General features: G+C 37.5%; 2 protein-coding genes across 2 annotated transcripts; both read left to right on the top strand.

The window, feature by feature from the left end:
• Window positions 1–3,262: 3,262 nt before the first annotated feature.
• Window positions 3,263–6,752, top strand: LOC145895499 (alpha-(1,6)-fucosyltransferase-like). Its single transcript, XM_082984306.1, has 8 exons — window positions 3,263–3,391; window positions 3,765–3,841; window positions 4,278–4,342; window positions 4,593–4,842; window positions 5,181–5,436; window positions 5,741–5,914; window positions 6,150–6,297; window positions 6,438–6,752. Exons 1-8 carry the CDS (start codon window positions 3,309–3,311, stop codon window positions 6,750–6,752), a joined length of 1,368 nt encoding a protein of 455 aa, XP_082840432.1. The 5' UTR covers window positions 3,263–3,308.
• A 3,590-nt stretch (window positions 6,753–10,342) lies between these two features.
• Window positions 10,343–14,002, top strand: LOC145895498 (alpha-(1,6)-fucosyltransferase-like). The gene is made up of 7 exons (XM_082984305.1): window positions 10,343–10,390; window positions 10,648–10,711; window positions 11,137–11,392; window positions 12,035–12,214; window positions 12,449–12,596; window positions 12,737–12,946; window positions 13,865–14,002. The coding sequence occupies exons 1-7, from the start codon at window positions 10,343–10,345 to the stop codon at window positions 14,000–14,002; spliced, it is 1,044 nt and encodes a 347-aa protein (XP_082840431.1).
• The last annotated feature ends 267 nt before the right edge of the window (window positions 14,003–14,269 follow it).

Genomic DNA, 14,269 nt, shown 5'->3' with positions numbered 1-14,269 from the left:
ACGAGACATTGCGCAACGAAGGCACTGATGGCTGAGGAAACATTGGCAGTGCAATGCAGTTTGCGTAGACCGACAACGTTGAAGAGATCTATATTCCATTAAGTTCCGTGTTATAATACATAACATAGTCTAAATTTTTAAGAGCGTGTTAAGGAAAGAATGGGAAGCATCAGTCGTTTATGGTCCCTATGCCACATTTTGGTTCATTGTGATGAGTTCATTGCAAACTTGTTGCAAACATTCTCACTATCTGAATACGATAATTTAGATTTAAAGAGAAAAAAACCTTATCGCATCCAGTCAAAATTACACTTGTGCTGGTCCATTGCTTACGATAAACTAACGACGTAATTTAGAGATTTGGGATTAAATGTCAAAAAACGGTCAACGCACCGAAAGTTATGCTTCAGAAGCTTAAAGTGCATGTGACACGAAAAAATAAAACAAGTTAATAATTAAACCAAGAGATGTTCATAACTTTAAAACATTTTTGGCCAAAAAAGTAGCTTGATCCGGCGACTGGTTTCTGAGATACAGCTGATCGAAGTCGCACTTTTGCCGCTGCGAACGAAATCGTGCGAAAGCGAGATTATTGTTGCATGACGTCATAGAAGGCGCTTTGGTCGTGCGAGTGCTGGCAGCAAGCCTTGTGTGTAGGAATGGAAAACATTGCAAAACTGGTTTAGTATAGCATTGCATTAAACAGGGGACAACAAGTGAACAAGTGCAACAAACGGATTTCGATGTTAATTTGAGCTGCAGACAGATGACCGCTGTTTCGACTTACTATGTCTTTACACATTTAGTTGTGTAATAATAAAACAGTTACTGGGACAGAGTGTTTTTGTTGTTACAGCATTTATGATCGCTAACGTGATACATGAACTTTTGAAAACCCGACAGAGACAAGTCGCCAATTTAGCATTGTCTTTGTGTCCACTCACAGCAAAATATAGAAGTCGGTTAATTGAATTTTGAGGCTGGCAAAATTTGCCGAGAAAAACCGAACAAATTAGCTAAATATGCAACACAACAATGTCATTCTGTCATAGTAACACTATTTCCCGACATTAGCGTTGCCTACGAATTCGCGTAAAAATTATTTATTTAATTTGCCACAATTAACCACTAATGTATTTTTCGCAGTATAGTTGTAACAAGTAATGTGGTAATCATCATATTAAAGTTAACACAAAGGTGAGGTTAAAGTTATGACATCACATCCAATATGACGTCATTCACAGAGCAAAAAACGCAACATCCCTGTCTTATCAAAGAACAGAGTAATGTCGTTGCAGCGATACCATTTAGTCTTCCGACGTCAGTTTCATAATTCATATTTTTGTGTGATGTAAACCTTGTCCTAAACTTTGGGGTAACGTAATCTGCGGATTCTCCTTATGTTTGAAACTATTCGATATCATCAATATAGGGCGCCTTCTCCTTTCTAAACAATGTAATTTTTCGACGCGAGCGCCTTATGTGATGTCAGTTTCACCACAGCGAAAAAAGGTTTATTTTTGGTCGCCGCTACTTTTCGTGCAGTTTTCTACATTTTTTAGTTGACGCAGAACCGAAAAACTTTGGATATATATTTGTTGTAGATGTACCTTAAGTTTTACGAAAAGTTGCCATGACGGTGTCATATGCACTTTAAATTCGAAAAAACATTCGAGAATTTGTCTTTATGTTTTCTGTACATACATTAAAGGCAAAGCACACTGCATGGCGTTGACTGGTCAGACTTGGGCCAACGCCAGCAACATATATTGGAAATAACACACAACACAACGACCAATTTGGCTTTCGTGACATAACAAAATAACGTTTATGCATCATTTTGTTTTGTTAATTATTAATTCGTTGCAATACCTATAATTATTATTGAAACGACCAAGGCAAAACCTGACAATTTCGCTTTGTGTATAATATTGCAGAATTCATGCCTAAATCTTTCCTCGTTGCACCAAGATTCATTGTCGCTTCCCAGTGGTTTGGTGATTGATCACGCGAACAGGAGACAGATGAGAGTTAAATGATCTTTTGGCGATGCTTAAGTGGAAAGTGCTGAGCAAGTATATTTGTATGGTTAAGTACCTCACGCAAAACAGTCTTACTGTTGGTGCAGCGATCGACAGCGGTTTTACTAAATAAAACATGTCAATGTTGTCACTATGGACCAAGTCCGTTTATTCTCAGAATTTGATCAGGTTGTAACATATACGAATTCTGACATCAAAAATGTTGAGAGAATAGAGTGGTGTGCAAAGAAATGAAAGGGGCGCACAGAAGTACTTTTCTGAACGCAACTGAAGAAGACGGGTTCCTTAATATTGCCAGAATCTATCCCTCCACTGAGCATTGTCATTCTTCCAGCGACACCAATTTATTCCGATAGAAAGTCAATAATTTCAAACTTGCAGAAGTGGGTTGCGAATCTAACTTTGAGTTTGTCACCTAAGACTTTGTTAAGCATACCGCAAAACGGCGCTGTTTCCTTCGAGAAACATTTTATCACCCCAGACACGTATCTATCATCCCGAGTGAAGCATGTCGTTTGAGTTGCCTGAATAAAAGGCATGGCCACTATACCTACAAAGCCTTGATAAACTTCAGAACAAGTGCAGGAAATCTGGCTTCTCGAAGATTGATGCAAATATTGCAGATGTACGAACTTGCGCTTTCGCAGTACCACCGAAAAGGTCAAAGTTTTTTTAATCGCTCGGGGCGACGCATTTCCTCAAGTGCTCAAACTTACTGGCAACTGTTTTGCAGTGACATTTGTGGACAACCGATTGCCAACGCAAACCAAATGCTTGCCGAATGGTCCAAGTTTATCCAAACTTCAATTAACACCTACTGAATGACCATTCCCAGGATCCGGTGATTGATGTATTGTTGGCGTTTTTTGTTGTATCCTTATTGTTGTTTGTGCAACTGGAGTCACAGCGCCTTTTATCGCAGTGTAGTGTGTAGGAAAGACAGCAGTACAGAATATGATGCTTTCTACTTCGGCTTTATTTAATTTATTTGTTTGTTTTTATGATATTCTTACAGCTTTCTATGTTTACTTGCAATTTTGTATTTGCAAAAACTACGGATGCCAGTGCAGAAAAAATTCGATTTTTTTCAACATTTATGATAAACCAGCCAACTTCAATCTGAAACTTATAAAAGTTTTAAATTATTTGACTTCCCAACTGAGCAACATTGAATTCTGAACCTAAACAAAACCATTGTGGTTGATTTTTATATTTCTTGGTAATTTTAACGGCAACTTCTGTGGATGGTGGAAAAATTCTGAGAAAATGAGGCAAGGTTTCAAAATGTTTATGTGGTTGACTGTAATTACATCTGGACTGGTAATTGCGTACCTGGGCGGTGGATTGCGGTAAGTGTAGTTTTACCCACTTAGTTTATTGCTAGCAAGAATACAGCCGTGGTATTTGTGATGCCCGGCAAAAACTTTAAACGACTTTATTTATGTATATTTATATCAAATAAAATCACTAATGTAATCTTCAGGTTTATGAGTCATTTGGGTGACTATAACAGTTTATAGTATTAGGCAAAAAACTTGTGCAAAACTAAGATATTTAGTTGCATTAGATAGATCATTAGATACACTGGCATTGCAGCCAACGCGTTGTAGCCAAGCTAGATCAGCCACTTTTCCGATTGCATTAGTGTTTGTTGTTGTAATTTGTGATTCGACGTCATCCAAAGCTAATGCGCATAATAAATTTCAATGTTGCTAATCCCAGGTTGGATGATGAGGACTGGCGATATGCGATGGCATGGATCCGAAAAGAGAATCACAATCAAAGCACCGCACAGAATGGTATGCCAACATAAAATTATAATTAGCAATAGCAAAGTATGGAAATTTGACGATTTTTGGCCTTCATGGTAAACTCTAGGGTCCCTTTTTGAGGCTACGGCCACACTAAATTCTTGGGGTCCGATTTGGTTGAATGTTCCTGGGACCGGTCATAATATTTGCGTCAGCGTCAATTATTCATCAAACTAAATTTTAATTTATTTTCGGGAGACTAAAAGTCTCCCGAAAATGTTAGTTTATACAGTATAGCAGCATGTTTCAGAATTTGGAATTGTGGAACAATATGACATACTGTGTGGTATCGTAATAAGATTTCTACTCATATAATACCTTTTAACGAATAGCCTGTTCTCGTAAATTCGTTTTTTGTTACCTTTGAAGTTGCTCATTAACTCAGTTCCGATTACCAAGATTAGCGACATATTTGTTTTCACAGGACATAAAGTAAAGCTAATGGACAATTTACGAATCGAAGTGCAAAAACAACTCCATGTTCTACAGGTAACCTGCCTAATGTTACGTGACGTTGAAACTACAAATAACAGTAAATTAAAATCGAAAACTAAAATTAATTCAAAAAATAAAGTTTTTTTTTTCAAAGACAACAAATTTGATCGTAGCATAACAGCAATTATTGTTAGAAACGGGTTCACTGTAAAATAGTGAGCATAAGGTTTAATCTCTTTTATATGACCGTGGCCAAATTTCACGTTGAGAATTTACGTGATTTTAACAAGACCATTCCTTGCAGAACCCACAAGACTGCTCAGTAGCTCGCAAACTACTTTGCAAAATACAAGCAGGAAAGTGTGGACTAGGTTGTCATTTGCATCACATGGCAATATGTTTTCTGCTGGCTACAGGCACGAACAGAACTCTGGTGGTGGACGTTGTATTAACAATGTACCCCGTAAAATCATTTACCGAAGCATTTCTTCCCTTAAGCGAAAACTGCTCACAATGGTCTGATGAAGAGTTTAGAAAAGCTCCTGAAATCTCAGGTGCGTCGATGCATTTTCATCCATTTTACTTTTTCACAACAAAAAGAGTCTTAAGATAAGCAAAGTGGAGCCAATAGTATGAATTGTGTAAGACTGATGAGACCTTTTAGGTCGAAACAGTGGCCATCTGTCTGCAGCTTACACAAAAAGAGTCTTGTCTGTTTTCCGACAATTACCATAGATTAACTTTTTATTAACGGTGTTTATTGGCTTTGTATCCCGATAATATGAGGGCCGCTGCCTTGACTGTAAGCATTGACCCAAGCTACCGTTTTTCGAGTGTTTGTAGCATTAAGGTTTCGATCAGTAACATGAAAATACTTGTGTTGTTTGTGAAGGTGACGGCGAAGTTGAAACAAGCAACAATGAACGGATTGTAAAGATTTTGGTGAAAACCAAATTTGTGCCGTTTACTGCCTTTGCACCGAACACATATCCCGAAACGTTAAAAGAAAAACTCGAGCCATTGTGTAAAGAACCACATGTTTGGTGGATCGGTCAACTGATGACGTACATATCTCGTCTTCAACCTTCGGTATCGGAGCAATTGCAAGAAATTAAGGAACATGTTCAGTTTCTTCATCCAATAGTGGGGTAAGTTTGAATCTTTATTGTACCAGTTCTCTTGATTAAAGAAAAGTAATTTGTTATTAGAGAGTTTAGACTACTTACTATACAACTATATAGCGATTTCGAAATCTGGGCATAGACACACCGACAATAAAGGTAATCTACACAATGTAGTGTACACTGTTTCGAACTGTAAAGTGCTAGTTTAGTTTAACTGTTGGTTCAGCGTTGCAGTCATCATCTGTTTTATGATTAGAAAACAATTTGGCAATTTGCTTGCATTTGATCAGCGTTGCTGTTTAATCGGTCTAACTCTTCACCTGATTAGAGTCCATATCAGAAGAACAGATAAACTGAGGGGTGAAGCAAAGTTAACGGAAGTGGAAGTTTACATGAAACAAGTTGAGAAATGGTTCGACGATCAACACAACGCAACATATGTCACCCGACGTGTATTTCTGGCCACTGACGACCCCAATGTTTACAGAGAAGCAAAGCAAAAGTATGTCGTCACCAATAGTAGTGGTTTATTTTGTAACTACTTTAATAGAAAAAATGCAATGAAAAAGCTCTATTTCCACAAATTTAACAAAGCGTTCAGAGGAACTTCATTTATAATTTAAAATAAAAATAATTAAAATTTAGGAATTTTCGTAAATTAACAATTCTTACAAATTAATTTCCTTGCATATAATATACCGTTGTACTTCCACTCACAGAATATCGTACGCTTTCAGATATCCTTCATACACTTTCGTATCGCTAAAAAAAAACTCTTTGGTCGCAAAGAAGAATCGAAAATCTGAAACTGGGTTTTGGGGAATTGTTCAAGACTTGGCTCTGCTCGGCGAATGCGATCACGTGGTTTGCACGTTTAGCTCCAACGTAAGTTTTCTTATTTGCTGTCCATAGAAACTTTATACAATAACATATTACTGTGTAGTGTACAAACAGATTGAGTCTTTATTGCATAACAAGACTTACCTATTTAATGTCCTGTCGTTTCGTTATTTAACATGTTTCAGATTGGAAGGTTGATATATGAAAAGTTTTTGGCCGGCAAAGATACGAATCCTGCCAGAGCTGTAACTGTTGACAAACCATGGTTTTATCCGGGAGAAAAGTTGTACCATGAAGCAACTACAGAACACAAACCAAGAAATGACAATCAAATGGAATTGCAAGTTGGAGACATTCTAACGTATGTGGTGTGTCGAAAGCGGCGAAAAAAATGTAAAGGCAAAAATAGTCGCACCAACAAAACTGGACGATACCCGAAAAAAAAGGTTGAACCAATCCGAGGTATCCCAACACCATATTCTGGAATTAAAGACTTTTAATGAAATGAAAAAATTGCAAATGCAAGAGTCAATAATGTGTTGCTTTTAGTGATGTGGATATTTTGATAGGACATAATATAATTTGCCTCCAAAAAATCCATAAATTTTAATGTTTAGTGTTTTGACTCCCTCGAATATTAAAAGTCGCCTTTGCCGGATCAATAAATTATTTGAAACAAACATTTCCATAGCTAATCGTTAGCCTCTCTGGATGATGTACGTTTTACAGTGGATGTCCCCATTTTTCCCGTAGTATGACCTCACAGTTGTCTAATATTTTTGACTGGTACAACCGAACTATGTCATTGTTTACATGCCTAATAACCCCGGACGAATATATTTATTGTGCGTTGGCTGTAGTTTTGTTGACAACTACACACTTAACAAAACAAAAAATCTTTTGAAAAATGAGCACAATTGCTTTAACTATTTCATAATTGTCCCCCACAAGAATTTACATGGATCTCCGCCACTGTTTATTTGTTAGTTTTTTGCAATCGCGGAGTTTTTTTTTTTGTTTTTTATAGAAACGCTTGTGAGAGCTGCAACGCATTTCGTAATTATGACACGAAAGTGAAAGATTCCAGGGCATATAAGAGATGTTTTTATCACGCTTGAGTATTTGCACATATTGTGTTACTGCTTGGATTTTGATATCGGCTAAGTTTTCTGTGATGCGCGACGGTGGAAGGAAAGGGCTCTACAAGGTTAACACCGATAAGTTTCATAATTACAAAACTAAACACAACTTCATCATCCGTTTTTACCTTTTGGCAAAGCTGACGTAGTATCTCAGCAATTTTTAACAACATAAACAAATTTTATATTGTTGTAAAGCTGGAAAGGTTTATACCTGCGTCGAAGTAAACTGAAAATGTTAGTTAATGTACACAACATGCTTATTACGCTAATCCGAAGCATTTGAGAATTGATGACACCGTATACTGCTTTGGTTGTGCTTATGGAATCGTTGATAACAGTCACATACCAGTAGGAGCGGAAACAATTAGCACACATATGACGACACAAAACGCAAAACAACACAATAAACGATAGACAGAAAAGCGGGGCAGAGCTACTGTCCACATTAAGTTGTGGCCGCTGCTGTTGCATGTACAACGATTCCATTAGCAGGAGACCATACCGGTCTTACGGTTGTCGAGTAGATGTTTGCACACCTTCGACTTTGGCGATCGTTGATGTTCAGTGATGCGTGTGCACAAGTTTCATGATATATGTCTAACAAAGGGTTAACCACACGAATAAAAGAAACAGTGGCGATGTTTAAATGGAAAGTGCTGAGCAAGTATATTTGTATGGTTAAGTACCACACCTAAAACAGTCTTACTGTTGGTGCAGCGATCGACAGCGGTTTTACTAAACAAAACATGTTGATGTTTTCAGCACTATGAACCAGTCCGTTTATTCTCAGATTTTTTTTGATCAGGTTGTAATATAAAACTCGACACGAATTCTGACATCAAAAATGTTGAGAGAATAGACTAGTGTACAAAGAAATAAAAGGAGCACAAAGAAGTACTTTTCCCAACCCAACGGAACAACATCGAATTCTGAACCTATTAAAATCCTTGAAGTTGATTTTTAGGTTCCTTAGTGATTTTAACCGTAACTTTTGTGGGTGATTGAAAAATCTGACAAAATGAGGCAATGTTTTATATTGTTTGTATGGTTGAATGTAATTACATCTGGTCTGATAGTTGTGCACCTGTGCGGTGGATTGAGGTGAGTGTAAATGTGGATTGTTAGTTGTAAGGCACATTGCAGTAAACGTATCATTGTACATCTCTAGATAAAGTTCGCAATCCCGACAAAAAATAATAACCGCCTAAATTCGGGCACTGGGACTGAAACAAATCACAATATAATCTACTGTTGTGCGTCACTAAAAAGCGGTGTGCTTTTTTTGGACAAGGCTGATAGTAAAACGTGCATATTAAATGTAGCCTCATAGTTACAGCCGTGCTATTTGATGCCAAGCAAAACTTTTTTTGAAATAAAACAAATCACTATCCTAGTTATGTAACATACGAGTTTTATTCTATTTGTGGCATTAACGTGGCTACAGTCATAGTATTGGGCAAAAAAGGTTGTGCAAAACAAAGCTATTTAGTTGCATTAGATAGATCATTACATACTGGCATCCCAGCCATTGCATTATAGCCAAGCTAGATAACTTTTTCAATTGCATTATTATTTGTTATTTTTGTTTGTGATTCAGTGTTATCCCAAGTTTGTACGTATGATAAATTTAATATATGTTGCTAATCACAGGTTGGATAATAAGGACTGGCGATATACGATAACAAGGATCCGAAAAGAGAATCACAATCAAAGTACCGCACAGAATGGTATGCCAACATAATATTACAATTAGCGATAGCAAAGTATGGAAATTTGATGATTTCTGGCCTTCATGTTAAATTCTAGGGTCTGTAAATAACTCTAAGTGTCTCACAGATATTTAACAGTGTCTCGATAGCGTGAGCGCGAGACGAGTCTTTTGAAGTATAAAACCTGCTTCTGCTTCGTTCTGTAAAGCAACTAGACCTCGGAAGATTTCCTGAGTAATTATTGTATTGAAAGCTGCTGCCAGCTTCATTTTACCGGTACATTACGACTCTGCAATACGAACGTTGATTCTACCAGGTTCAGAGAGACTTGCAGTTAATATCAGAATAGCAGTATAACAGTAATATAATAGAGTTGCGACAGAATAGTTTAAATTTACAGGTACACACTGGGCTTTTTAAGGCTTTCTATACTGAGAGCTGATTGGTCAATAATGTCACCTGATATCATGAGACGCTTGAAGTAATACAATACAAGAACATAAAATACAGATTATTGTCAGCCAGGAGACATTGGGGTTATATGTAAGCCGGATATAGGTGATATACGTGTGCTGGAGAGTCACTGGTGGACACGTTGTGGTGCAACACTAACAGAAGGCGTGGTTCATATGTTATCTGTGACACATTAAAATGGTTTGTTTAATACAAGGGTAAAAATGTATCCTGTAAGAATATTTTATGTGGTAAACAGGATATTAAATGAATCACTTTCCTCGAGAACATTCGATGGTTAATCATTTGGGTTGCATTGAGAGGTTATGTTTCCAATTGGGTCGGAACTTGCGAAATATTCAATACATCTGGTAACGGGCTTGCAAATGCTTGTGCAATGCTGCAAACGAAATAAATTATCCAATGCTGCAAATGAACCATAACGCATTACAAGTACTGGTTTCCTTGACCTATGCTACAGGTCCTCTTTCGAAGCGCCGGCCACCCGGAATGCTCAGTGTCCGACTTGTCGAATGTTCATTGGACCGGTGTCAATATTTGCATCAGTGTCAATTATTTATCAAACTAAATTTTTAAGTCTCCCGAAAAATGGTATTGTGGACAATATGACATGCTGTTCGGTGTCGTAATAGTAAAAAAAAAAAAAAAACAAAGAGCCTGTTCTCGTTATCTCGTTTTTTGTTATCATCGAATTTGCTCAATAACTCAGTTCCGATTACCAAGATCAGCGACATATTTGCTTTCACAGAATACAAAGTAAAGCTAATGGACAATTTAAGAAACGAAGTGCAAAAACAACTCCATGTTCTACAGGTAACCTGCGTAATGTTATGTGACGTTGAAACTCCAAATAACAGTAAATCAAAAATAGAAAACCAAAAATAAGTAACAAAATTCAAAGGTATTACTTTCGAAGACAATAAATTCGATCAAACGTTTCGTAGCGTAACAGCATTTATTGTAAGAAGCGGGTTCACTGTGAAATATTTTAGCTGTGAGCATATGGTTTAATCTCGGTTGTATAAGCGTTGAGAATTCATGTGATTTTTAACAAGATCTTTTTGTTGCAGAACCCACAAGACTGCTCAGTAGCTCGCAAACTACTTTGCAAAATACAAATAGGCTGTGGATTAGGTTGTCATTTGCATCATATGGCAACATGTTTTCTGCTGGCTACAGGCACGAACAGAACTTTGGTGGTGGACGTTGTATCAAAAATGTACCCCGTAAAATCATTTACCGAAGCATTTCTTCCCTTGAGTGAAATTGTACACAATGGTCTGAGGAAGAGTTTAAAAAAGCTCCTAATATCTCAGGTGCGTCGATGCATTTTCATCCATTTTACTTTTTCACAACAAATAAGAGAATTGTCTGTTTTCCGACACATTACCATAGACTAACTTTTCATTAACGGTGTTTATTGGCTTTGTATCCCGATAATATGCAAGCCGCTGCCTTGACTGTTGATTGTGAGCATTGACCCAAGCTATCGTTTTTCGAGTGTTTGTAGCATTAGGGTTCCGAACAGTAAAATGAAAGTAATTGTGTTGTTTGTGAAGGTGACGGCGAAGTTGAAACAAGTAACAATGAACGGGTTGTAAAGATTTTGGTGAAAAGGAAAGTTATACCGTTTACAGCCTTTGCACCGAACACATATCCCGAAACGTTAAAAGACAAACTCGAGCCACTTTGCAAAGAACCACATGTTTGGTGGATCGGTCAACTGATGACGTACATATCCCGTCTTCAACCTTCGGTATCGGAGCAATTGCAAGAAATCAGGGAACATGTTCAGTTTCTTCATCCAATAGTGGGGCAAGTTTGAATCTTTATTGCACCAGTTTTCTTAAATAAAAGCATTTTTTTATTAGAGGGTTAGACTACTTACTATACAACTATATAGGCATAGCGACTTCGAAACCTGGACAAAATACACACCAACAATAAAGGTGATCTACAGAATGTAGTGTACACTGTTTCGAACTGAAAGGTTTAATCAGTACAGTGGAAAATTGTGGAAAACTTAGCTGCTAGTTCAGTTTAACTGTTGGTTCAGCGTTGCAGTCATCAGTTGTACTAATGAGACCTTACAGGTCGAAAGAGTGTGCACTGCCGTTTGTAGCTCAATGGTTATCGTGGTTCTTATGCTTCAATATTCGAAAGTGATCCAGAAGTGTTCAAAGCCTCTTAGAATCAATGCTAATTGATGTTTGGAAAACCGCAGAAGCTGGAAATAAGTGCGTAGGAAACTCACCTCAAAGTCAGATCTTTTAATATTTTTCAACCGTAACTTTGTCTTGCCGAGCAAGTTTGGAGTAATTGTGAGTACACCATCCAACTACGAAGTCACTGTAAACCTTCAATATATATCGCATTTAATGATTAGAAACAATTTGGCAATTTACTTGCATCTGATCAGCGTTGTTGTTTAATCGGTCTAACTCTACATCTGATTAGAGTCCACATCAGAAGAACAGATAAACTGAAGCGTGAAGCAAAGTTAACGGAAGTGGAAGTTTACATGAAACAAGTTGAAAAATGGTTCGATGATCAACACGACGCAACTAATGTAAACTTTACACGACGTGTATTTCTGGCCACTGACGACCCCAGTGTTTACATAGAAGCAAAGCAAAAGTATGTCGTCATCAATGGTAGTGGTTTATTTTGTAACTACTATTAACAGAAAAAATACAATGAAAAAGCTCCATTTCCACAAATTTAACTTAACGTCCAGATGAACTTTATGTATAGTTTAAAATAATATAATTGAAATTTAAGATTTTTGTAAATGAACAATTCTTGCAAATTAATTGCTTTGCCTATACCATACCGTTGTACTTGCACTCACAGAATATTGTACGCTTTTAGATATCCTTCATACACTTTCGTATCGCTGAGAAACAACTCTTTGGTCGCAGCGAAGAATCGAAACTCTGAAACTGGGTTTTGGGGAATTGTTCAAGACTTGGCTCTGCTCGGTGAATGCGATCACGTGGTTTGCACGTTTAGCTCTAACGTAAGTTTTCTTATTTGCTGTCCATAGAAACTTTACAAAATAATATATTACTGTGTTGTGTACAGTCAGATTTAGTCTTTAATCCATAACAAGACTTACCTATTAATGTCCTTTCGTTTCGCTTTTCTAATATGTTTCAGATTGGAAGGTTGATATATGAAAAGTTTTTGGCCGGCAAAGATACGAATCTTGTCAGAGCTGTAACTGTTGATAAACCATGGTTTTACCCGGGAGAAAAGTTGTACCATGAAGCAACTACAGAACACAAACCAAGAAATGACAATCAACTAGAATTGCAAGTTGGAGACATTCTAACGTACGTGGTGTGTGAAAAGCTGGAAGAAGAATGTGTAGGCAAAAATAACCGCACCAACAAAACTGGACGATATCCGAGAAATAATGTTCAATTAATCCGAGGTATTCCAGCACCTTATTCGGGAATTAAAGACTTCTTATGAGACAATTGCAAATGCAAGAGGCAATAATTTGTTGCTTTTAGTGATGTAGGTGAACATATGCCTGAAGTTAAATGCGAAACTCGGACAAAATATGGTCGGCGTACAAATCAAAAAATGCTGTATTTTCAAAGCGTTTTATTCAATTCCGGCATTAATATGCGGCGTGCATACTTTTTTAAATGGTAGCCTTGATTATAAAGGTAAGTTCCTAGCTAACATGTCGTGAAGTTTTACATTATTCAACATATTGAAAACTTGCTCCAATTTTACCGCTTATGGGCAAATCAAATGCCTTGTATGTTTTTTAACCTTCGAATTCGTTGTAAGGAACCATCAATCGTGTTTTTTAAGTGTCATCCGCTACAATCCAACACCCATTTGTTTTTTAAGTATCATACACTTTGGGTTATAAGCTTAACTGAATCCCAAGAATTAACTGGGTGTTACAAGTCGGAAAGGACGACCAAAACATGTTTTTTATTCAACACAGTCACCACAGAATCTTTTTCACATAAAAGACGACAAATGCTGATCATTTCTCCTTTTGCAGCAAAGCAAGTTAGGATAAAGTCCTCAAACTTCGTCGCTTAAAACTGGCAATTGCTTGTGTTTATTTGCTCCGCTGGTGAAGCCTCTCAAGGCGTGTTTTGAACTCACTTCAGGTTGGATCTTTGAGTTGCACCACAGCAACATCCGTTGACAAAAGTCGCGAAACGTCAGCATCATACATAGATTGTTTATCAACAAGTTATATGAATGCATTACGAGGGAGAAAGACCTCGATCCAAACACTCTTATGGTTGTTTGCAGACTTGCAATAACTGTCAACACGACGACATCAGAAATAGCGCATATGCAAGTGTACACAAAAACCCTTACAACACTGGCCTTAACAGCGTCATTATACCTTTTCAAGAAAGCAAATGGAATCAACGTCAAGGCGACTAGAATTAGTTGAGAAACTATAAACAGAGCGAGACCTGCGCGAACAAGGGAAGGCGATATCGTAGACAAATCGACGTAATCGCAACCCCGCGCTGTGGGCACCCGTTCATATGCCGCAGTTATGAAACCAAGGATAAGGCTAGCAGCGTTTAATACCGCTACAAGCATTCGACTAAAGTTTATAGCCCGCATTTTAAAACGCCCATAACAGGATGTAGTTTTCGCGTAAAGTGCCCTCTGTCGCAACCACAATACCAAGGCAACTGAACT

Source organism: Ascidia mentula, chromosome 3 (genome assembly GCF_947561715.1).
Source record: "Ascidia mentula chromosome 3, kaAscMent1.1, whole genome shotgun sequence".
In the NCBI taxonomy this organism is placed as follows: domain Eukaryota; kingdom Metazoa; phylum Chordata; class Ascidiacea; order Phlebobranchia; family Ascidiidae; genus Ascidia; species Ascidia mentula.
The sequence above is the reverse complement of the archived record's forward strand: the minus strand, read 5'-3'. Positions and strand labels throughout refer to the sequence as shown.

What these genes read in the sequence shown, in the direction of transcription:
- LOC145895499 (XM_082984306.1), top strand. Translation starts at nt 3,309, where the DNA reads ATGAGGCAAGGTTTCAAAATGTTTATGTGGTTGACTGTAATTACATCT. An exon ending in TACAGAGAAGCAAAGCAAAA is followed by an intron (nt 5,915 to 6,149) that starts GTATGTCGTCAC and finishes GTACGCTTTCAG; the next exon opens with ATATCCTTCATACACTTTCG. An exon ending in TTTGCACGTTTAGCTCCAAC is followed by an intron (nt 6,298 to 6,437) that starts GTAAGTTTTCTT and finishes AACATGTTTCAG; the next exon opens with ATTGGAAGGTTGATATATGA.
- LOC145895498 (XM_082984305.1), top strand. Translation starts at nt 10,343, where the DNA reads ATGGACAATTTAAGAAACGAAGTGCAAAAACAACTCCATGTTCTACAG. An exon ending in TTTCTTCATCCAATAGTGGG is followed by an intron (nt 11,393 to 12,034) that starts GCAAGTTTGAAT and finishes ACATCTGATTAG; the next exon opens with AGTCCACATCAGAAGAACAG. An exon ending in AAAAGCTGGAAGAAGAATGT is followed by an intron (nt 12,947 to 13,864) that starts GTAGGCAAAAAT and finishes GGTTGTTTGCAG; the next exon opens with ACTTGCAATAACTGTCAACA.